This window comes from Mauremys reevesii, linkage group 16 (assembly GCF_016161935.1).
Source record: "Mauremys reevesii isolate NIE-2019 linkage group 16, ASM1616193v1, whole genome shotgun sequence".
Taxonomy (NCBI): domain Eukaryota; kingdom Metazoa; phylum Chordata; order Testudines; family Geoemydidae; genus Mauremys; species Mauremys reevesii.
This window is the reverse complement of record NC_052638.1, coordinates 36178371-36203910: the sequence shown is the minus strand read 5'-3', so window position 1 is coordinate 36203910 and position 25540 is coordinate 36178371. Positions and strand designations below refer to the sequence as shown.

Genomic DNA, 25540 nt, shown 5'->3' with positions numbered 1-25540 from the left:
ATATGCAAATCCCTAATATGCACACCAATGGGCCAGGTCCTTCAGTCTATTAGAGCTGCTTTTTGTGAGTCCCCCAGGGCAAAGGTACCCTAATGTCAGAGAATACGGCCAGTGGGGGAATTCTCCCTGTACTGGGGAATCATCAGATAGTGTAAACGTGCTGTAGTGACTCCTTTGCCAGTCCTTCCAGCTTCCAGTTTAGGGGGGGTTGTATCCAAGGAAAAGGGGATATGTCTGGGCCATCCTTACACTTCAGGAATTTCCAGATGATGGATTTATCCTTGGGGGGGGGGGGGTCGCTGGCAGCTGGTACAACTCAGTCCATATGAATTACAGACAGCAGTGGTGCAAAGATGGTACGGGTGGGGGGGGGATTAGTTCAAGGATTCAGTCACAGGGCCAAAAAACCAAAAAGAAATGGAAATAAGATAGATTTGTATAAAATAGGAGGAGAAATCCTGCTCCCCCCCAGGGCACATTAGTGGGGGTTGGGAAGCCTTACAAATATGGTAGGATCATTTCTCAGCCCATCAGGCACAAATGCCAACCTGGGATTGATGGTTATTTCCATATGCTCACTGACAAAAATTTGTTTACTGCACAACTCAGAAACCAGTATTTGACTTGCAGGTGTAGCTGGACTCTCAGTCCTATTGACTGAAGCTAGCTCGTCCCTTGGATCACGTGTAAGGAACCTTTGGCTACTCACATATAAACCCCATGCTAATCACTGGGGCTCAAACCCAGGAATGTAAGCACCGAAACACGAACTTCAGCCATCTCCACTATAGGGGAACTCCTGCAACTGCGAACACCAGGGCAAGTCATAAGAGGGAGATATAATTGCATGCACTAAGGCAATGTATTACCAACTGGACATCCGTAAAATGCCCCATCCAAAGACAGTTATCAGCAATTCATTACATACACAAGCATCAGAATTGTTGCCTTCATTATCTGGCTTTTCCCCCACAACCTGAACTAAAAGAAAACGAATTCCTATACATGACTTACCAGTTGCATTCTGGGGGGACTAGTTTGTTGAGCTCTTCCAAAGATTTTTCAGAGCGATACTCCTTATGAGAGAGCAGCATAAAACTAAGTTACAAAAGCAGGATTACTCCAAACGGGCCATAAACTGAGATGCAGATCTCTGCTGCAAAGTTAAGGATTCTTAGGACGTACCTGAATGAAGGCCACTGTAACCACAATTAGTACTGCCTAAGGAGAAAGAGGTATTAAATTCATGGGCATGTTAACTGCAGCTAATGCAGGTGATTACATTACATTACATTACAGGTGATTCTGAGATTCTAAGGCCAGAACGGACCACTGTGAGCATCTAAGTCTGACCACAAGCCATAGAACTTCCCCAAAATAATTCCTAGAGCAGCTCTTTTAGAAAAAAAACACACCCAACCTCAATTTAAAAATTGCCAGTGACGGAGAATCCTCCATAAACCTGATCCACTGGTTAATTATCTTCACTGTTAAAACTATACGCCTTATTTCCTGTCTGAATTTGTCTAGCTTCAATTTCCAGGTGATTCCACTTCCAGGTGAATAACTTACCATTGCAATACTTACAGCATCCTCATATTCTTTAGTAATTACACTTACTAAAGCAGAAGCCAGCAGCAATAGAATGAGTGGATTCTTAAACTAAAATAAATAAATAAAAATAAGAGATTTTGGTTTTAGTTCAAAAAACCATTTTATTTAAAAAAAAAAAAATAAAGCTCATTAGTTCCCCGTTAGTGACACATTTTAATGACGGACTTCTTTACAAAGAAGAAGAAACATGTAAATGGGATAAAGAATTCCTTTAATTATTGATTTGCAAGAATGATGCAGTAGCACTATTCTTGCAAATCAATAGGAACTGTTGGATGCTCGGGTCTTTTGAAAATCTTGTCACTTATTTAGAGACCTAAATATGGATTTAGGAGCCTAATTTTAAGCTTCTATTTGTGAAAATCTTGACCTCAGAGTATGTCTACACTACCCGCCAATCCGGCGGGTAGTGATCGATCCCTGAACGTGCTCCCCGGTGACTCTGGAACTCCACCAGGGTGAGAGGCGGAAGCGGAGTCGATGGGGGAGCGGCGGCCGTCGATCCCACGCCGCGAGGACGTGAAGTAAGTCAATCTAAGTCGATCTAAGATACACAACTTCAGCTATGAGAGTAGCATAGCTGAAGTTGTGTATCATAGATCGATTCCCCCCCAGTGTAGACCAGGCCTTAGTAACCACTGGAAGTGATGTAACTGAGTTACGTAAGATAAAGAACAAAAAAAGAAAAGAAACTCTCCCCTCTCGCCCCAATGGGTTATGAAGATATACCCTAGAGGAATTCGGGCTTGAGCCAGCGCTCATTGAAGTCAGTCATGAAACTCAAGTCTTTAGTTCCTATTCTTAACAAAAGATTGGGCATAGATGTATAAAATATAGTAAGTGAAAGGAGGCAGGCCACTGTGAAATTTAAAAAATGCATGTTACGGGTCATTCAAATTTATGAGTATGAATTGCGTACTCCCACAAGGAACACTTCCAAGGAGACTGAAGGGTTGTTAGAGAGTATGACTGTACTAAAAAAATCCATTCTGAACCCTCAGAAGAAAATCTCTTGTTAAAAGGGTCAAGCTGGAGAGTGGCAAAGCACCAATGTGTCATTTTTAATTAGGTGCAAAGAATGCTTTAGAAACAAGCTTAGAAAATTTACTGATGGTTATATGAAGCTGCTTAAAGGACACTGAATAAGTAGTGGGGGATGAAATCAGTGAAACAAAAATGAACTCTTAGATAAAATAAACAAAATTTACAATCCTTAGGATCCATCTAAAGTGAAACCACAGGCAAAACTGATTAGTAAGAAAAATCAAAACAATAAATCTCTATCAAAACATAACCCCTGTTCTGGTAAAAGCTCCAAGGCACAGACAAGAGTTACATTCAGCTTGTGAGATCCGTTAATGCACATGGAATCTCATGTGCACCTAATAAAGGATAACTCAGCCTAGGACGAATAAGATTAAAGACATCACCCCTATAGTGTGTTTCTTGCATTATTTGAATCGCTTGATCTTCAAAGGGATATCACAATATTGCATTTATTACACTAGCACAAGAGCTGAAATTAACTTTCATCTGAGCTTTAAACTTCATCCTTTCTTGCTGAAGATTTAGTGCTCATCAGTTTCACGCACTGAAATGTGTCATAACTGAAATCAGAATATGCGCCAGTTATCACTTTATACGACCTTTCTTTCTTCTATCACTGGCCTGAGAAGGAAATGAATATTGTTATTCAATAACAATATTGTTATTGTTTTGCAGCTGGTGCAAAGAATGGTAAGGCTCTTGATTTATACACAGCGTACCGCATCTAAAGAAATGGGTGGATCTTTAAATCTATCTCCATGCAATACAAACATGGACCATGATCTTGCAATGATTTCCCCCCAGGCAGAGCTCTGTCTCTATGCAGAGCTCATTGCTGGATTGGAGCCATAGAAAGCCATACAATTTCTAATACACGGAAGTGCTCAGATCCAATCAGAACAGATTTTCTCACTGTTGAGTACTACTGCATACCACAGAAATTTGAAACCACCTTTTAATGGGCTGCACCACAGCTACAGATGTAATCCTTACCTGGTCTAGATATTTCTTCCATATTGGTTCTGTATTGTCTACTATAAACTCGTTCCAGCCATGTGTTATTCTGCGTTGTAGCACAGAAAACTCAGAGAGTCCAGTTTGTAAATCAACCTGGTGGGAGGTTAAAATCAGTGTAAAATGATCCAGGAAAACTGCATCATGCAATCAAGCTGCATTAAAAATAATAAATACATTTGGCCAGAAGTTCAGGTCTAATATTTGACCAAGTCTTACAGCTTTCAGTTGTCTGTGTGGGGTGTACGACACTGGTCAAATATCCAGAATGATCAGACATGAAAAACAACAATAAAAGAGAACCACTGCTTTTGTACCAACTACAAATCTTTGGAAGCTACTATCATAGATCCAGCAGAGGGAGCACAAATTCATTAACAAATCCTATTTCCAGTAGGGTGACCAGACAGCAAGTGTGAAAAATCAGGACAGGGCTACGGGGTAAGAGGAGCCCATACAAAAAAAAAAAAAAAAAGCCCCAAATATCAGGACTGTCCCTATAAAATCGGGACATCTGGTCACCCTAATTTCCAGATTTGTGATGCCATTTGATGAATGACAAAATAAAAATCAACTAAGAAAATAACTAACTTCTAGGTTCACTAGAAACACAAGAAAAAATAATCACCGTTTTGCCAAATAAAAAAAGAACAAATAGACATGGAAATAAATTGTGTCTGCAAGTTTGAGAGATGGCAGCAGTGGAGAATAAACTAAAAATTAAAACCTATATAAAATACTCAGTACTACAATATTCCCTGGTTCCTAGCTTTAGTGGATCAGCATTTCCTAGATTTCTGTCCTCCAGCATATTCTTTTCATACATATGTGATCATGTATACATTCCTTACAGCATATTATTAGTTTTTCCCCATTGCAAACTGTAATATAAATTGAGTATTTAAAATATTCCTCCAGAGGTAGAATGCAATCCAGTGTTCCTTTCAGGGCGGTGTATATGTATGCTTTCCCCCACATCATCTCTTACACATGGCTATGTGTAAATCACGTGATCCAAGCCCAGTGAAAGCCCCATGTAATATTTCAGGGAATCATCTATGGTTCTAGAGCCATGACATGAATATCATTGATTTAGATGCTAGGAATGCTGTGGGACTATGGGAAGAAAATGGGGCCATACGAGTGTAAACTGGGTATAAACTGGACATGAATGAATTTAGGCTGGAAATTAGAAGGTGGTTCCTAGCCATCGTGGAGAACCTCCCAATAGGAGTAGTGGGAGCAAACCACCTAACAAGTTTTAAGATGGAGCTGGATAAATTTAAGAAAGGGATTACATGACAGGGTTGCCTGCAATAACAAGGAGCTGGACTTGATGACCCAGCAGGTCCCTTCCAGTCCTGTGGCCTACATGCACTAAGATTTTATGATGAGTTTGCTAGAACTGAGCTGGGGCAGAGTGTGACACCTGAAGAGCTGTGCGTCTTGCACGTAAATTTGCATAACTATGCTAAATCCTCTACCTGTTGGTGATGGACCAAGAGCAGTTAGTTGTCTGTGCTGCCCAAGCTTTAACTCAAGTCATTTGCGGTTCAGAGGTTCACTTAACTCACCATCATCACTGATCAGAACAAAGTAAATCAATTATTCAACTGTTAATTGAATTCAACTGTTCATTCAGAAAGCCACCCAAATGAAAAGGACAGATCGGAACCCCACGAGACCCTTGAGGAAGTTTGCATCTAAAACTAGACATGAATTTCGCAGGTTGGCCCCCTCTCTGAGTAAAATCATGTGGGATATTGGGGTGAGTCCGTATTTCCACAAAGTGCAGTTATGCATTATGTAATGAGCCTTACATGTAAACTTTTTGCCAAGTCTTCTTTATGGCATTTGCAAGCTTCTTTGGGGAGAAGAGCGGTCACTTTTTTCTCTTGTTCAATTGCTGTCAGCGCCCGTTCTTCATCTGTCTGAAGAATACAGATAAAGTAACTGTTAGGGAAGAAGAACTTAGCTAGTACAGTCATTTCATTAGTCTTTTGGTTCCTCCCTTTATCTGGCCTCTCTTCCCTTATCCTTCAGTCATAGAGGTCTTCACACTTATCTAACAGTTAAATAATTAACCCTTGCAACCCCTTTCCCCCTCCTGTGGCAGGTACATATTATCATCTCTGTTTTACAGATGGGGAAAGTTAAGGCAGAGAGGTTAAATTATTTGTCCAAGACCACAGAGGTAGTCAGTGCCTGAGCTGGAATGGCTGGTCTGACCACTCAGTCATGCCTATAACTCATAAATTGTTATGCTCCTGAGAAGGGATACAGTTCCTGCTTGTACTGTGTGTGTGCGCGCATGTGGTCCATTTTATGTTGGAAGTGGAAACTTATTCTCCAACAGTTCCAGGAAATCAGGCCATGCTCCAGGAAGAGGGGAGGAGAAAGAAAGTATGAGGTAAATACGTTGGTAAATGCTGAGAAAAACAGTCCGCCACCTGGCAGTAGTTCCAGGGAGGAGTAGCAAGGGTGTTGCACATAATGGCCTGGAGAGGAAAGAGGCAGAAGGTGAACAGGGCCAGGCCTAGTTCCAGAGTCTTCCCCCCAAATAACCAGAAATCCTTCTTGGTACAGAAGAAAGAACCTGTTCCTGGGAAAGAGAGCTGGTGATTTGTTTTAGAGTCAGCTCAAATTAAAGCTCCTTCATGAAGTCCTTGGGAGATGCCTGATGCAAGGACTTGCAAAGCAACCAAGCCAAAAATGCTTACTGCAAACTACTTAAACTCACATCCACTCAAGGGCAGCCCATTGTCAGATATTACTAGGTTAAGTACACCATGTCTTGCAAATATAGGTTTGATGTGCACAATCACCTGTTTTGTGTGGTGTCTTAGGCTTTGTCTACACTACGCACCTTTTAGCGACACAGCTGTGCTGCCACAGCCATGCAGCTAAAAGGCATGCACGGTAGCTGCTGTTTGTCCATGGGAGAGACAAAACACTTCCACCCCCGATGAGTAGTGGTAACGACAGGAGCGGCTCTAGACTTTTCGCCGCCCCAAGCACGGTGGCATGCGGGAGGTCCACCGAAGCCGCAGGACCAGCGGACCCTCCGCAGGCACGCTGCCAAAGGCACCCTGCCTGCTGCCCTCCCAGCGACCGGCAGAGCGCCCCCCGTGGCTTGCCGCCCCAAGCAAGTGCTTGGCGTGCTGGGGCCTGGAGCCGCCCCTGGGTAACGATGTTGGCAGAAGAGCGCTCCTGCCAACAAAGTGCTGTTCGCACCCGCGCTTTTCATCTGCAAAACTTTTGTCTTTCAGGGTGTGTGTTTTTTTCCCCCACACCTCTGACTGACAAAAGTTTCATCGTTCAGTTACCAGTGTAGACAAAGCCTTACAGTAAAGCTGTTTCAGAGAAGTGAGAATAAGTCACGAATGAGGGCATAGATTTTTCCAGGCAACAAACAAATCTATGCCTACTTTGCTCCAATGGGGCCAGTTTTTCCCATGCCACCAACATGGGCTCTTTCGCTCAACTTAGTCTGTATTTTTAGCATATGCAACAAGGCTTGAAAACTTCCTCAAAGCACTGGTAATTTGAGACCAGTATAAAAAGGTCTATTGGCCTTCTCTTAGATTTTACAATCTCTAAATGACCTCTGTGTATCCTTTTTACGATATTTTTCTCGAACGCCTTAAGAATCACCATCCCAGTGTCTTGAAAACAAAATCCGACCTCGGACTGAGAGCTCCCTCAGAATCGGTGACAGGGCCTGGGAAACATGCTGTCCTGGTCACCCTCTGCTAGTAGCTTTAATCACTTTCTGCAGGTTCTCATCCTGAGCTGCTGCTCTGGCAATCACAGTCCACGTGGCCTGTGAGACCTGAGAATTTTCTTTTAAAATCAAATTGACATGCATAATGGCTAGCTCTGGACTTTGCTCCATGGTACTTTGGCTGAACGCTCTCCAGAGAGCATCTGGCGCCATCAAATCTCTCCCAGGTTTGTATTGGATTTGCAAATCACGCATTTAAGTGAAAAACTAGGATCTGTATTCTCGGCGGGAGGGAGAAGGGGAAGGGGAAAGGGAAGGGAAAGACCCTTTTGGCAATAATAAGTGGTTTATGGTCAGTTTCAGCTAACACTGTCTTCCCGTAAATAAAGACAGACAAAACTTTTTGCACACATGGACTGAGGTCAAAGCCTTCTTCTCTGAGCATATCGACACTCAGCTTTTGTTAGCACCTTTGACGCACAAGCCACTTGACCTCCAGTATTTGAGCATGGTCCAGTTTTGACCATTCTGCTTTAAGAGGACTGCATCGATACCCTGCTTGGAGTCATCTGAGGATAACCTGGCACAAGCGATATACTAACTATGATGGCTTTATGCTGCCAAAACTTGTGTTGACCCAAGCTTGTAGCGTAGACCTGGCTCTAGTGCGTACTGTCAGTACCTCAGGACTGGGGCCTCTTTAATTAACTCATTTAGTTTCTCAAACTCTTTATTCAGATTTGCATCCCAAGTCCATTGGACACCTTTGTGCAGCAGCACTCTCAGGTTGCTGGGTCGGGCAGCTAGATTAGGCACACATTTCCCTACTAGATCAGTATCCAGATAAATCAACAGTTCCCCTTTGTCCTTTAAATTTGTTGACTCCTTCTAAAGCACTCAGATACCACCCCAATGAAAGCTGGACATGCCCCTACATGGATAGATAGAAAAAATTCTGCTAGGGAGAAACAGCGTGATTTTCCTTTACAGAAACAGTGGTGGTTAGGAATTGTCATGTTCATTATTAAGTATTATTTGTATTACAGTAGGTTTTAGACACTTTAGTTGAGGACAGGAATCCATTGCGCTGGAAACTGTACATAAACGTAGTGATAGACCGTACCTTTACAATCTAAATAGGCAATCCAAACAAAGGGTGGAGGAGGAAACTGAGGCACAAAGAAGGAAAGTGGTTTTCTCAGAATCACACAGCTGATTAATGACAGAGCCAGATATAGAACCCAGGTCATCGGAGTCCCAACCCAGTGCCTTATCTAGATGTTTTATAATCTCTTTGATATTATCTATAATTGTAATTCACTCCTTTTAATAAGGTGGACAGATGTCATACCCACTGATCTGAAATTTGGACTGAGGTATACATAGAAAGCCATTACATTTTTTATTTTGCTGATATATAGTTATAGGTTTTGCTTAAATAAACTGTATTGTTACAAAGGCACAATTGTTAAAATGAGTTTATCTGCATGTAGTGGGACAGGACACTCAGAATGATCTTTGTCTTGCAAAGCCACAATGTTTGAAATGAGTAGGCATGTGCTAGACTAGCATGTAGATACAACCTACTTTAACACAATAAAGAGTGCGTCACTCAAGGAGTGGTTGGCAGGAGAAAATAAAAATTATTAGCGTAACTATGGTTTGGCAAGCTCAGACAGTGCTGCAAGTTACAAAGGAGCAGACATTTAGGCTACAAGTCCTGCATAATGTTCTGCACCACCACACCTTACAAAAGGTCACATCTTCTTTTAGCTCTCTGGCTACTGTTGTTTTTGATCTATGATTCATTACAGATCACACTGGGACACAAAGCAAATCTGGAAAGGGTGAGAAAGGCAGAGCTGTCTACAAATCTCAAATGCTCATCTCCTCACCATTCACCAGGGCATATGAAGACTTTTAGTTTCTGTTTTGGTTAGGGTTGTTCATTCTGGGGTATTGTTTGCTCCCTCCTCCTTCCTATATTTAGTCGGGCTAGCCGGTAGACTGTAATATGGTGAAGTGCAAGCTGCAAGAGTGAAAAGTTCTACTCTGCATGGCACTGCAGCAATGGACATAGTACAAAAACCTGGGAAGAACAGACTAGAATTCCACAGCAAGATATTCCGCCCCCACCCCCCATCTGTGGTGCTGTGTCACTTGTGCGGTTTAATCCTGCTTAAGTACTGTTGCCAATTCTTCCACTCTCGTTGCGAGTCTCACAATATTTGGTGGTGTTTCTTACAGCCCTAGCCCCTGAAGCTTTCACTTAAAAAAGTTTCTAGCCTTCATGGTTGCAGAGCTCAGCCTGAAAATGTGAATGCTGATGGTTCTAAAGCCACAAGACACGTAAACTTTAAATATATTTTAAAAAAATATTTTAAAATGATTTGAAAGCCAGGCACATGATTTTGATGGCCTCACTCTTGGCTTTTGAATGTTTGCAGCTAGCCATGCAGTTGACAGGTCCCACGTACAGAGACCCCTTCACCCCAGCCCACTTGCTCCCCCAATTACTTAGTTCAACACTGCTGCCACACAGCATCTCACACACAAACACACAGTGCTCACTCACTCTTCCCTTGAGAGAAATTTTAAATGTGTTCCTTCTTGTTCTCATTGTGTTTCCTGACTCTAAAGTAAAGACAGGCAGACTGGAAGTACATGTTCCAGGTCTTCACTCATGCCTTAGGGGGTGCAGATTACAACCCCAAGGAGTTTTTAACCTAAACACAGACCCACACAGAGTGCAGTTCCACCCACGCCACTCAGCAACAGGGTGGGACCCTGGAAGCTCAGCTGTGTAAGGTAGCTGCTTATATAGAGTTTCCTGGGTTTCCTCTGAGGGCCTGATTGGGCCTTCAAGCCTCAGCCCTGCTTCATTACTCCACCCTGTAAACCTGTGTGGGAGCTGCAGAGAATGAAGTTAACTCCCAGCTTGCTGGAAAACATTAGGGCCATTGGTCCCTGTCATGCCCTGTTGGGGACAAGCTGCTTTTCTTTTTGTCAAAGGAAGTTAGTGTTTGCCAAAGACCTGGGCACCTGACTAGGAACCAAAATGTATTCGTTATAACAATGGACTGGTTTCCATGGCAGCATTTTTCTCCTTTGGTATTTCTGGGGGCAAATTCAGAAGGATCAAGGGCAAGATGACCCCTAAAGAGCTAAATGTGTCAGCCAACAAACTTGTTCCCTTAGAAAATCTTTAATCAAATGCTTAAAGACTATGTAAATAGGCTCTGACTTTTTTGCTAATGTGTGATATGCTATGCTGACCTTTCATGTTGTCTGTTTTTAAACAGCACTCCTTTCCTTCCTGTAATTTTCTTCTAAAGGGCACATAATACCAACTTTACTGCCAGTGTATAAACATACAGTTGAGCAATAACCGTAGTAAGTAAAGAGTGATAACTATGGGCCGTCTCCTACACCTCTGAGAAATGAATGAGTAGCAGGGGAAAGCACATACTCCATAACAGTAGATGCTGGGGGAAAAAAAAGCAGGCATATACTGGAATTGTAACTCAGCACTACATTTAGGGCAAAGAACAAAAGCCAACCCATTTCCATTGCCTGATAAACAGGAAACTTAAGTTCTGATCCTGCAAACCCATACATATATATGTAGAGCTGGTAGAAAAATCCAATTTTGTTTCCATGAAGAACTTGAATCAAATAGTTTTGTTTAACATTTTTTGTAGATTTTGATTTTTTTTAAATGAAAAAAAAACCTCAGGACACCATTTTTTATTTTGCTTTGAATGGAAATTTTAATTTTGTTTTGGGTTTTCAAACACCAGAATTAAACAACAAAAATAATTTGAAATGAACTGCTTTGTTTCTTTTTTATTTTTTTTCTAAAAAAAAAAATATTGAAATCAAAATATTTTCAAAAAATATTCCAACTTTCAATAAAATTGCATTTTTTGTTAAAAAAACAAACACGTTGCAACATTTTGACCCAGTGTGTATGTATGTGAGGAATCCTTACAGTCCTAGAGCTATGTGTGAGTGTTTGCAGCACCAGGTCCACTAAGAGGAAACTAAATTAAGAAAAATTCATTGACATGAATAAATTGCAACACAGAGAATGAGCACAACAAGTACAAAGCACAGTAGAATGAAAGGAATGGAAAAACAGACTGAGCAATAGAACTGGTAGAAAAATGGGAAACATTTCATGAAATTTTTCCTTTTTTTCCCCCATCAAAAAATGTCAAAGCTTTGACAATTTTTAACAAGTGCTACTGTTTAAGAAGTTCTTCAATGGAAAGGGACAAATTTTCCAATCCAGTTGTGGGAGCAAACATTTAACTGGAGATGCAAGGAATCTGATTTGAACCCTAATTCATTTGGTCAGGTCACATATATTTTAGGTGTAAATTCTGCCTGCAAACAGGGGTGATGGACCTTTTGAAAATCCCATCCACAATGTTGGACAGTCAACTTTGTCTTGACTTTAATTCAGAAGTATTGATTCAGGGTTTACACTATCTTTGCCTAAGGCTTTGGAATTGAAAGATTATATTTGCAAGGCCCATGTCATTGTTAGTGGCTTTTGTGTAACTGCAGCAAATGATAATTCCAGACAAACAGGGCATTTTTCCCTCTTAAAAGAGAGGGAAACGCCTCACCTATGTTCATATATAACTCTGAGCATCTGTCTCTATCCTCTCTACAGTATTTACAATGCTCATGCACACAAAGCTATGGGAATCATAGAAATGTCGGTCTGGACGGAACCTTGAGAAGTCATCAAGTCCAGCTCCCTGCACTGAGGCAGAACCAAGTAAACCTAGTCCATCCCTGACAGGGGTTTGTCCAACCTGTTCTTAAAACCCTGTTCTGGAGATGGAGATTCCACAACCTCTCTTGGAAGCCTATTCTAGAGCTTAACTAGCCTTCTAGTTGGAAAGTTATTCCTAATATCTAACCTAAATCTCCTTTGTGGCAGAATCTCCCAGGGCTGGATGGTATCCAACTATGCTCACAGAGGAGAGAAAAAGAAGGAAGCAGCAGATTAATGGCATGCTGGTTCCCACTCCAGGAGCTCTTCAAAGGTCCCTCTACATGCATACTATGTGTTGGGGTCTCTCTGTATTTGCGAAGGCATGTTGGAGAGCTAGGGAGCAGCCACTCAATACATCATACTCCCCTTTGAGCCTCTTCATAAACCTTTCACCCTCCCACTGACTTTTCTCTCCCCTCCAGCCTGAAAGCGAGGAGGATGGGGACAGGGGTAAGCCAGTGGCAGCATAAAAAAATAATTGGAGATATACCCATCTCCTAGAATTGGAAGGGATGGTCATTGAGTCCAGACTCCTCTAGCAGGACCAAGTACTGATTTTTGCCTCAGATCCCTAAGTAGCCCCCAAGGATTGAACTCACAACCCTGGGTTTAACAGGCCAATGCTCAAACCACTGAGCTATCCCTCCTCTCAGCAGTATCTTGGTGATACAAACTATGGTCTGGAGCACCATTCCCTTGAAGGGAAGCGAGATAGGAAGCAAACCTTGCAGGCCAACCATCATTCTCCTCCTGGGAGTGTTGATGCAGTATGAGACCCATGATAGCTACTGAACAGATTCATCTCCATTTGACATCAAGCACCATCTGTGCAGGGAAAGCACCATTAGAGATCTGTGAAGCTACTATAACAGCTCAGAAACAGATCTCTACAGTTTGGTTTTAGGGTTTAGAAGAGACCAGCACTTGGTGTTGTTCATGGAGGTTAGAGGTGGACAAACTCCAACCTCTGTTCTAAACTTTCCACTTTTAAATTTCCTGTTTGAATCATGTTTGTGCCTTAGCTCACATATAATTGTTGTTTGGGTTACTTCTGCCACTGAGATCAGAGCACCATTTTCCTAGGCCCTGTGCACATGTATTTTTGGAAACAAACTCAGATCTGAGATGTTAACAATTTTAAACAGAAGTTTAAACAAGTTTAAATAGAAAAAACAAAGAATTATTATTCTCATTTTAGTGATGAATAACTGAGGCAAACAGATATTAAATGACTTAGAGTGTGATGACATAAGTAGGAACTGAACTTCAGTATACTAGATCTCAAGTTAGTGCCTTAACCATTACACCGTAACAGGCAAAGACTGTTTTAAATGGGGCTTAAACTTTTTTAATCCCTCTATTTGTCACTGTAAAAGTGTTTCCAGCTAGAAAGTAGACGGCATATTAGTCAATTACCAGATAATAAAAGCAGGGAATTTAGTCTTGATTTATCACATTGTTTAAATTATGCCATGTTAATGGTTATAATAATAATAGTCAATAGCACCAATATAATAAAGTCTTGGAGCACTTGTGTGTGTAGTAAATTAAAACCTTTCTTCCATTTGGATGTAACAACCATATTTGGCATTATGCTTTCAGAATATAATGGCATCCGAATGGATTCTCCATGGATTACCACTGAAATTGTTTTGATATCACATCCTAATGACATTGTGGAAAGGTCTCCAGTTGTACATTTAAATGATTTTAGTAACTTTGTAGACTTGCATTGAAATCATTCTGACGTATTTGCATTGTAATGGAGGTCTCTGAGGACTTGAATGGAAATCATGTTCCCATTGTCTCAGATTCTTCCCAGGCATACACTGAAAATGTAGGCCTTTAGGAACATAGGAATGGTCATACTGGGTCTGACCAATGGTCCATCTAGCCCAGTATCCTGTCTTTTAACAGCAACCAGTGCTAGATGCTTCAGAGGGAATGAACAGAACAGGGCAAATGTCAAGTGATCCACCCCCGTTATCCAGTCCCATCTTCAGGTAGGCAGATGTTTAGGGAATCCCAGAGCATGGGGTTGCATCCCTGGCCATCCTGACCAATAGCCATTGATGGACCTATCCTCCATTAACTTCTCTAATTCTTTTTTTAATCCAGTTATACCTTTGGCCTTCACAACATCCCCTGGCAATGAGTTCCACAGGCTGTGCATTGTGTGAAAAAATACTTCATTTTATATTTTTTAAACCTACTGCCTATTAAATTCATTGGGTGACCTCTGGTTCTTGTGTTATGTGAAGGGGTAAATAACACTTCCTCATTCACTTTCTCCACAACAGTCAAGATTTTATAGACCTCTATCAGATCCCCAGGCCCCTCCCTTAGTTGTCTCTTTTCTAAGCTGAACAGTCCCAGTCTTTTTCAACTTTTATATGGAAGCTGTTCCATACCCCTAATCATTTTTGTTGCCCTTCTCTGTACTTTTTCCAATTCTAATATATCATTCTGGAGATGGGGTGACCAGAAACTGCATGCAGTATTCATGGTGTGGGTGTACCATGGATTTACATAGTGGCATTATGATATTTTCTGTCTTATTATCTATTTTCCCCCTAATACTTCCTAACATTGTTAGCTTTTTTGACTCCTGCTGCACCCTGAGTAGATGTTTTCAGAGAACTATCCACACTGACTCCAAGATCTCTTTCTGGAGTGGTAACAGCTAATTTAGACTCCATCATTTTGTATGCATTGTTGGGATTATGTTTTCCAATGTGCATTACTTAGCATTGATCAACAATGAATTTCATCTGCCATTTTGTTGCCCAGTCACCCAGTTTTGTGAGATCCCTTTGTAACTCTTCACTGTCAGCTTTGGATTTAACTATCTTGTGTAATTCTGCATCATAGAATCATAGAAGATTAGGGTTGGAACAGACCTCAGGAAGTCATCTAGTCCAATCCCCTATTCAAAGCAGGACCAACCCCAGCTAAATCATCCCAGCCAGGGCTTAAAGTTTGCCACCTCACTGTTTACTCTCTTTTCCAGATAATTTATGAATAAGAATACCAGTCCCAGTACAGATCCTTGAGGGACCCACCTATTTACCTCTTTCCACTGTGTAAACTGATCATTTATTCCTACCCTTTGTATCCTACCTTTTAACCAGTTACTGATTTGTGAGAGAGCCACCCTCTCATCCCATGACTGCTTATGAGCCTTTTGCATGGGACCTGGTCAAAGGCTTTTTGAAGGTCCAAATACACTGCATGCACTGAATCACCCTTTTTCCATATGCTAGTCCACATTGTAGTGTCATATTATAGTGGTATCATGTTCTGCATAGACTTAAACTGGAATTCAAGGAGATCATGTGCTCACAGAGATCCCAAATATTCGTAATTATTTACAATGCTGTAGAGAGAATGGCAGAGCCAGAAGACTGCAAGTACTAATTCAGAATACGTTACTGACTGACTATAATTCCCTGACTGTGGACAAGTGATTGGACCCTCACTCGAATATTGGCCAAATCAGTGGACCGGAGTTTAAAAACTGCATCTACATTCTTCTTTATTGGGTTACCAAAAGAGAGAGATTATTTTGCTATCTTAATCTCCCATTACAGCAAGATCAGAAATAATTTTTGGCATCCCAGCCATGTCTCCATTTTACTCTGTGAAGTTGGGCTGTGTAGACCGTAGCATCACATACAGGTGCAGAAAGAGGATGGTCGCAGTCTCCCTCTCACACATATAATACTGCCAACAGTTTTGGCCAACTTGATACTAGAAAGAAGATAATAAATGGGAAGGAATGAAGAGCAGATTAGAGAGTTAGAGGGAATAGCTTTTGAAGAAAGATTAAGAATATTATCTGCGATATTCAGAGCTTGGGCAAATGACGATTAAGGGGCACATAACTGCCTATAAGTATTTGGAAGATGCAAATGCCCAGGAGGGAAAGCAACGTAGTGTTATAACCAGAAGGAATCAGTCCAGGTATGGAAGAAAGGATGGAATCAGATTCCTCTTACCCATGTGAATGGGTCCAAAGGTCAACACCTCACATGAGTGTGGCAAGGATCAGGATTCGGCTCACACTTTGTTACTTGAAAATATCCAATCCTGTCATTATTATTAATTCTATTACAATAGACCCTAGAGACCTCAACAGAAATCAGAGCACCATTGCACTGGACAAATCCGTAGTAATAAGAGGCAGGCACAGCCCCAGAGAGCTTACAGAGTGGCTAGAGAAAAAATGTAAAAAAAGAAAGTTGAACATACGGAAAACAACAGAAACCAACAATTTCATTCTCTCACATTCAGTGGCAAATAGAGGGGACACCAAAAATGTATATTTCAGAAATGTTCCAAACCACATTTCAAGAACATTTTTGAGAAAACAAAAAAAATCATTCTAAAAATGAGTGATGTTTTGAAAATGTCCATGGATTATTTTGTAATAAAAATAATGATAAAATGCCATCCGAGCAGCTGGATGTCTCATCCCACCCATTGATAGGCTCTATTCTGAACTGAAGGAATCACCCATTTGGAAGTTCAGCCTCAGGACTCATTCACATCCTTGGGCCTTTTTGCTCAGAATACTGGCCTGCATTGTTTAAATCTGTTTGACCCTAAAGTCAGTGCAAACACAATGACATATGCTTCAAATCTGAGTATAGTTAGCGAAGCCTTGACATAAAGATGAATGTTAATACTTAGGATTTATCATAGAAGTATTCAGTTTGCACCCACTTTAATTAACCCACACAACACCCCAATAGGCAGGTCAATGTCATTATTAATATTATCCTCCATTTTACATATGATGATAAAACAAAGTAGCGCCGCAAACCTGCCATAGCTATAGAGATGTAATGTTGCCAGCAATGTACTGTAGGCTCAGCCCCATCTACACACCGCATTTCATAACTCACAGGCAAGAGGCATAGGGAATCCTTACCTCCCCTTCTGGCTCCCCATTCCCAATTGGCTGGTATTTCTGGGCTAAGTGGAAAAGTGACCCTTTCTGGAAGAGTTTGGAGAAGCGTCTTTCTACCATCTTCGCTTTGCCTCAGCAGCAGCTCCTCATTCTTCTGCTGCTGCTGCTCAAATGTCACCTGTTCCTGGCTGGTGGCTCAAATTCCCTTGCAAGCTTAGGGTTGTAGCTACGCAAGAGGGATAGGCAGGTGTTACCTGATGCCTACAGAGGAAGCCACGCCCACTACAGGTGCTTGGGAGAGGCTACACACCCTCCTTCTCTCTGGCTGCTCAGAGCAGCAGATACCTACAGAGTGTGCAGCTTATTCAGTGCCATGCCAAAAGATTCCTGTGTATGCTTAGTCAAAAACATGGTTAGTATTTGTATGGAGCAGCCTTGGCTGTAAAGCTGTTAAGGGAGTGTAAAGCAATTAACGTTTGCACCTGGAGGTCTTTCACCTCTATTGTTTTCCACACTCTCTGATAAAATGCAACAGCAGCACCTTGTGCTGCATTTCAGCATTAGGCAGAAATGGTGGATTGTTTTCCACAGGCAGCTCCATGCAAATGCAGGTTATAGTCACTGCTGAGCTGAGGGAATGAACAGAACAGGTCAAATGTCAAGTGATCCTCCTCCCAGTTATCCAGTTCCAGCTTTAGGTAGGCAGATGTTTAAGGACTCCCAGAGCATGGGGTTGCATCCCTGGCCATCCTGGCTAATAGCCATTGATGGACCTATCCTCCATTAACTTATCTAATTCTTTTTTTAATCCAATTATACCTTTGGCCTTCACAACATCCCCTGGCAATGAGTTCCACAGGCTGACTGTGCGTTGTGTGAAAAAATACTTCATTTTATTATTTTTAAACCTACTGCCCATTAAATTCATCGGGTGACCCCTGGTTCTTGTGTTATGTGAAGGGGTAAATAACACTTCCTCATTCACTGTTTGTAAGTTCACAAAGTGAGTGTGGGGAAATCACTGGGGAAAAGCTTCCTTAAGAAATGTTTGAATCAGTGTGGGTGTGTGAGTGAGTGAGACCGGGGTGGTGAGGGAATATCTTTGATTGGACCTTTTTCCCTTAGTGAGAGAGATAACACTCTTCTTCAGGTCTGGGAAACTTATTTGGTGTGTCACAGCTAAATACAACATGGAACAGATTGCTTAGCATATAGTGGACGTTTCAAGGTGAAGTATATCAGTGTCAGGGGAGACGGAGGAAACCACAAACTCCTAATATACTTGTTGGAAGACTGTGACACTCCCAACTTGTTAAAAACTGACATGACTTCAAGATGTTTATCTCCCAACAAAAATGTCCTGTTTAATTTTATGTAGATTTACTTGTATACCCTTTCCCTATTTGGGGAGCATTTCTGTGGTGGATTACAACCTGCTGGAACAATACTTAATCAGTTACCCCTTTCCTGTGCTCACAAATTCTCATCTGTTGACATGGAGCATTGTCTTGTGGTTTGAACCAGGGCAGCTGAATCAGAATTCCTGGGTTCTCTCCCTGATACGTTCATTAACTTGTTAGGTAACTCACTTAGCTCTAAATTGCTAGCTAGGTCTAACTTTGTTTAATTAAAGCACAGCCCAGAGTTTTTGGTGGTATGAAGATTAGAGCTGTGCTGGAAATGGAATTTCCCTCCCCCAGCAAATTTTGCGTTTTTGAAAAAAAAAAATCCTTCTGAATCTGCGTGAAAAGTCAGATATGCAAAATTTCCCACAAGATGGTCATTAAAAAAAATCAGTTTGGGAATTTTTCAAAAATGTCCAGTCCCAGCTTCCTGGCTCCATTGCAACCCACCTGGTGAGCTACTAAGGAGCCACGACCCAGGATACCCTAAAATCCTTGAAGCCCCAGGTCTGTGGCAGCCTGCCAGGTAGGAATCCTGCCTCGGTTCTGTCTCAAATTTTGTCAAAAGCAACACACTGACAAAATTTCAATTTTCAATTTCAATGATCTGCCCTTTTCTAATGGGAAGATGTTTCATTAAAAATTTCCAACCAGCTATAGTGGAGATGCACCATCCCAATGGGATATCTGGAAGCTTTATGTCTCAGGCAGGACTTCCAGGAGCCCTGGGCATCACAGAAATTACATCTCATTCAAAGAGTATATGCTACAGACCTATCTCCATTGAGCCTACTTCAAAGATTATGGGGACAGCTCCAGGTGGAGAAGGCCAGGGCTAGTTCTTACTTCAGAGGGGTATTATGAAATGTAATTGATTGATTGCAGATCATTTGGAGACCATTAAACAGAGTATTGAGCACAGTTATACTATTCTTAGCCATCTTGCTGCCTACTGAGAAGTCCTTGCCTGCTGAACTGATCTGGATGTGCCATAGGCTAAATGAAAGGAGTTCATGAATTGCTGGAATGTGGTTATGCTTATTCCCCTGGGAAGACAGCAAAGTATGGTGTTGGACATCTACTTTCAGATCTGTAAAAAGCAACTGTGAAAGTAGAATGAATTATATTGTAAAAATAAGAATGGATTAAAGAAATGTTGTATGTACCTTTAAGCAGAAATAAGAAATGTTGAAATACAGGTGCCAGGAAAAGAAACATTAGGCATAAACAATGGTGCTAATGGCAAAACATTAACAGAAGATGCATAAGGAAATAAGATATGCATGCCTAGCCCAGGTAAACTTATCTGATTCTGCTTCCTTTGTTATCTTGTTAAGTTCTCACCCTTTTATCTGTATAAATAAGATAGTTTGTGTCTTGCATGGTGCTCACATTATCTGGGTGTCATTAGCAGAGCGCTGTGCTAATAAAACAGAGTGGTCTGACAAACTGTGAGTCCTGAGTCTAACTTTGACACAACAAAGAGTCCTGTGGCACCTTAAAGACTAACAGATGTATTGGAGCATAAGCTTTCGTGGGTGAATACCCACTTATACTTTCAGATCTGTTACCTCCAGCTCTTGTTCAATTGTTTGAGGGACGGCCCTGTGCAAGGTTGCTCGGTATTTAGAGCCATGGCATCACCAGTATGTTGAAGACACTAAGCTCCATATCTGCTTTACCTCTGTTTCCTGATTTCCTAAGAATAGGTAAGGATCTAGACAAAAGCCAGCTGGCTCAGCTGAGTGCAGATAAAGCGTAGGTGGTGCTTTTTCTCAGGGAAATAAATTCTGCTCAGAAGGTGAGTTATTAACTACTCCTTTGAACATGTCTGTTGTAGTTTTTAGTCTCAGGATCATACCAGATGGCTCCCGGTTTCCCAGGTAGCAAAAGCGTCTGGAAATATTTTCTTTCATCATTAGTTAATAAAGAGACCATTTTGTCTGATAGAGCTCACCAGACACCCACATGTCTAGTCTACTGCAATCACTCACTTAGGGACCTACATGCAGGACCAATATATAGATCATGAAAGTGATCAGGGGGCTGGGGCACATGACATGGAGGAGAGGCTGAGGGACCTGCGCTTGTTTAGTCTGCAGAAGAGAAGAGTGAGGGGGGATTTGATAGCAGCCTTTAACTACCTGAAGGGGGGTTCCAAAGAGGATGGAGCTAGGCTGTTCTCAGTGGTAGCAGATGACAGAGCAAGGAACAATGGTCTCAAGTTGCAGTGGGGGAGGTTTAGGTTGGATATTAGGAAACACTGTTTCACTAGGAGGGTGGTGAAGCACTGGAATGGGTTACCTAGGGAGGTGGTGGAATCTCCATCCTTAGAGATTTAACAGAGCCCTGACTGGGATGATTTAGTTGGGATTGGTTCTGCTTTGAGCAGGGGGTTGGGACTAGATGACCTCCTGAGGTCTCTTCCAACCCTAATCTTCTATGATCATGTCAATTTCCTACCGGGTATACAATTCATGTGTTTTGTGCAACGTGCCTGGACACAGGTTTCCTTAGCCAGGCACAGATGGCTGGCAAGTTATTATCTGCTGATTTCTATATTTCACTGATGTGTTTGGCAAAAGTAGATGGAAGGCCAAATTGCCTGTTTGTGTAAATGGGTGCAGCACTATTGACTTCTAATCCAGTTATACCACGGGACCCTTTGGCCTGGAATTTTCATTTCCTTGACATTATATGAGCTGAGAATAACCAGTGCGGAGGAGATGGAACGGTACAGCATGACAAAAAACACAGACAGCCCGACCACAGAAGTGGAGTGGTACAACTGGACAAGCTTTGCCAGCCTTTCTGTGTTAATTTAGGCCTGTTTGAATCAATTATATTTCAGTACCCATTTAGCTGAATAAATACAGATTGAATGTGTACTCAGAATATTCACTAGACATTTCATAGGAATTATGGAGTGGATGAAGTTTTCTCTTCCTATTGCCTTCGATTTCTATGTGTCATGCCCTTAAAAGGAAGTACCACTCCTTTGGCCATTACAATGCACGGAAAATTTGTGGCGTGAAGAATCCTTGTAGAGACAGTAACATTAACAACAGGCCCCTGATACAACTTCTATTTCCTAAGTGCTGGCATAGCAACTCAGATCCTTATTATATACTATGATGATTATTATTATATCATGCCTGGGTTTTTGTTTTTTTTAAGTAAAATAAATCTAGGAAACTTTTTCTCCAAAGCACACAGAAGGCAGAACCATTATAAATTAACATTCTTCTAGGCTACGGGAATGCAAAATGGCACATCAGGGGAAAGTAAGATGCCACCCGATTGCCTGTGATCTAAAGCAAAGCTGATCGCTAGTAAGGCAAGTAGTCTGTAGTTACATAAGGTGACAAGGCGCAGGGAATCATGTAATACACAATTGCACCCTCTGTCAAAGAGAGCAAATTGAGGGGTGAAGGCTAACATCTGGCTCCACAGTATTCTAAGGAGGCTTCTCTGCATACTGTGTTAATGAGGATAATGTATACATGACTCATAGCAATGAAACGTTAACATTTAAGAGAGACTAAAATGGAGACATGCTTGCAAAAATGTGTCGTCACCATTTCAAGATCGGCTGACTCGTGGCTTTATTTAGTCTTGGCAGCCAGCTTCTGGCACAGGCCAAGTCCTGCCCTCAGCATGAAAAGGCATCGACACAAGACTTTCAAGGGAAGCTCTCTTCTAGTAAGCGATAAGTCCTGTGCAGAGCAGAGAACTCAAGGTTTGTGTGTCGGGGGGTATTGTGTGTGGCTAGTGCAACAGCTATTGCAGACCTATGCAGTATCTTTGGGGACCACTGTATTGCATTTATGACTGGTTTATGTTTTATTCCATGGGGCATGGTTACCACAGCTCCTTCGGGAACTAAAAACAGGTGAGGGGTGATTACCCCTGGGGACTGTAAACAACTGCCACAAAGCACCCCCCGAGGAAAGGACTTTTGGTATGAAAAGCTGAGCTTGAACTGACACGAGGTCTCTTTCTGATCCAGCAAACAGGCAGGATCTTCTGTCCACGGAAGGCCCCACCAGGGCCCCACAAACTGATGGGCGACTCCTGGGATGTTTAGTGTGCAGTTAAATCTGTGCATTGTTCTTATCATGGTTTTTCTCTGTGACGCTTTTTCCTTCTACAGTACTTGTGTTTCCTGCTGTTGGCACTTTACAGCAATTCACACCATCATAGACCCCACACCCGCTGCCACGATAGTGTCACAGTTTCAGGGGTAACTGCACCTTTGACAGCCCCCGCTCTAATTTTTCCCATCCACGTGCAGTATGAATTTTGTTACGTGCAGCACTATCGAGGTAATGTGCAGATGTGCGCCATCAGTAGAAACCAAAGACCTAGATATATGTCCCTTCCAGTCCTACACTTCTGTGCTGTGAGCCTCACAGTGAGATCTGTTCTGCCATGAGAGAAGCAGCACCCATTAAAATGAAAATTGCTTTGCCACTTGCCAGTGAGCCTTCTGAAGCCAAGCCTGCTACACAAATCCTCTCTCTGGCCCCAGGGAAGTGTGTGCGTGGAGCCTTTGGACCTCACTGTGCCTCTTGTGTTTGTGTAAGCTGGAAAATTCATAAAATAAACAGGAATCTGACATAACCCACACAGAAGAATGTAACCGGAGTGCTCAGTGTGGGTGTGAGATGGATATACAATCAATATGCATTAGCTAGATCCAACCAGTTGGATTGACGGAGGCTCCTCAGCTAAACAGGCAAACCAGACTTTCTTGCTCTGCTGGGCCATGCTAAAAGCAGAATATTTCAGGACTAGCACTAGATCTACCGCAGGGTTTCTCAAACAGGGGTCACCGCTTGTGTAGGAAAAGCCCCTGGCGGGCCGGGCCGGTTTGTTTACCTGCCCCGTCCGCAGGTCCGGGCAAGCGTGGCTCCCACTGGCCACGGATCGCTGCTCCAGGCCAATGGGAGCTGCTGGATGTGGTGCGGGCCGAGGGATGTACTGGCCGCCGCTTCCAGCAACTCCCATTGGCCCGGAACAGCAATCCGTGGCCAGTGGGAGCCACAATCGGCCGGACCTGTGGATGGGACAGGTAAACACACCGGCCCAGCCCGGCCCGGCCCGCCAGGGGCTTTCCCTACAGAAGCGGTGACTCCTGTTTGAGAAACCCTGATCCTATTCCCATCTGATCTCATCCGACCCCAATGCCATTGAATGTCTTCCCCAAACACAATTAAAAACTATTCTCTTTCTCCTTGGTGGGTAAACTGATGGTTCGTTGTTCTTACTACATTTATAATTATGGAGATGTGAGAAGAGCTGCACCCCTTGCTATACCTATACAGCAGGAGCAGCAAATACAGTGCACCCATCCAGAGTGTGGGTGGACGAGCGGGGGGGAATGGGGTCATGGCTCTGCTGGCATCTAGAAACACCTTGGTTAGCAGCATCCAGCCCCGCCCCTCCACACTGAGCTGAGACCAGCCAGTGCTGAGAGCTGGCGTCTGGTGGGAGAGCTGGGGTGGAGACTCTGTGCCCCTTCCCCCTTCTTTAGCTCAATCACGTAGGGGAAGGTATAATTTAGCCCTTACTCTCCTGAAACATTCTTGTTCACTCTAATGCAGAGTAGGGCACATCTAATAGGATGTGAAGCCTCTCGTCGTTCAAGCCCATCAGTAGTGACCACACATTTCCAAGCCGATGGCTGGTGAGGTAAGTGAAATGAGCTGGGTGGAATCAGTTCCCAGCTGGCAACATCGCAATAATCCACCCTGCTAATCGGTGGGCTCTTGCAGCCGAAAAGCCAAGGACTGACTGGGCCATGGCAACTCAACCTTCTGGCCCCTCCAGGCATAGATGCTGGAACTATGGGTGCTGCCACCCCCACTGCCTTGAAAAGGTGTCCAGCATATACAGGGTTTACAGTTCGGTTCAATGGCTCTCAAATTGTTCAAGCATCCCTGCCTCCAGGTGGTCAAGGTACATTAGTGAGAAGGGCAAAGATTAAGGAAAGCTCAGGCTGCTGCCAGCTATACTGTCCTACAGATAAATGAAGGGCTTCGGTCACCCGGGCTTTTGCTCTGGCAGCTTTCACAAGGACTCAAATTCATCGTCAAATTTACTTTCTTTTACTTTAAAGAAGAGCGGAGTTGGTGTTAAAAACACACACCTGAAACTAGACAGAGTTGAAAAATATACTGGATTTGTTTTTATTGAGCACCAAGGTAGGAGAACCTACATTTCTAATCACAAGCAGCGCAAAACATGAGTGATAGTATGGAATGAGTCATTGGGCCAGATTCTCACATAGTGGAGGTCAGAGCGGCTCCATTGAAGGCACCAACTGACACCAGCTGAGACTCTGGCAGCTCATGAGCACTGTGAGCATATAACATTACACGAAAAGTTTATTGTAGCACCAGACAGGCCTTAAAATATACCAAACACACATATTTAAAAGCTAACATTACCAATTTCCTATTGAGCTTTTACAGTGTTGCCTTAAAACCATTTGTTTTCTGGGCAGCAGTAAGAACCCAGGGAAATTTGTCTTGCAAATATGGTGTTGTCAAAAGTAGTATGAATGTTAATATTGGAAATGTAGCCTTCAGAGCTCCACTCCGGCTGATTTTTTTGCTGTTTGACAATTTAAAAGAACTTTAAAAGAAAAATTAACACCCTAGCACCATTAGGTAGGCTGGATTTTCTACAGCATGGAGTAAACAGCAAACATTCAGCAGTACCTTATTTTATCAGTTTTCCACCTTTTTGTTTTTTTAGATTAATTTTGCAATGATTAAATTCCTGCTCTACAGCTCCTATCCAGCAAAGTACTCAGCCATGAGCTTAACTAGCATTGCAAAGCAAAATGCCCACCTCGAGTTAAGCATGTGCTCGAGTGTTTTGCTCAATGAGACCGGAGGCTAGGTGTTTGATCCTGAAAGGTCCTTAAAACACATAACATTGACTGAAACCAATAGGAGTTGAGGGCACTGAGCTCTAGAGCTGATTTAAAAATAGTAAAATGTTTTGTACATGTTTTTCACTGGGTTTTT

General features: G+C 42.4%; 1 protein-coding gene across 2 annotated transcripts in view; it reads right to left on the bottom strand.

Moving 5' to 3' along the window:
- ATP2C2 (ATPase secretory pathway Ca2+ transporting 2) overlaps positions 1 to 17351 on the bottom strand; it is a 41490-nt gene extending 24139 nt beyond the window's left edge. Inside the window, exons 1-6 of one of the 2 annotated variants that reach the window (XM_039503264.1) lie at positions 17122 to 17351; positions 5496 to 5606; positions 3655 to 3771; positions 1573 to 1662; positions 1186 to 1221; positions 1015 to 1076 (exon numbers count right to left, since the gene is read on the bottom strand). In XM_039503264.1, coding sequence (XP_039359198.1) covers positions 1015 to 1076; positions 1186 to 1221; positions 1573 to 1662; positions 3655 to 3771; positions 5496 to 5606; positions 17122 to 17220 — 515 coding nt within the window. In that variant the 5' untranslated portion in view covers positions 17221 to 17351. The remainder of the gene's footprint in view (positions 1 to 1014; positions 1077 to 1185; positions 1222 to 1572; positions 1663 to 3654; positions 3772 to 5495; positions 5607 to 17121) is intronic. The other variant, XM_039503263.1, reaches the window with a different exon arrangement.
- Positions 17352 to 25540: the final 8189 nt, after the last annotated feature.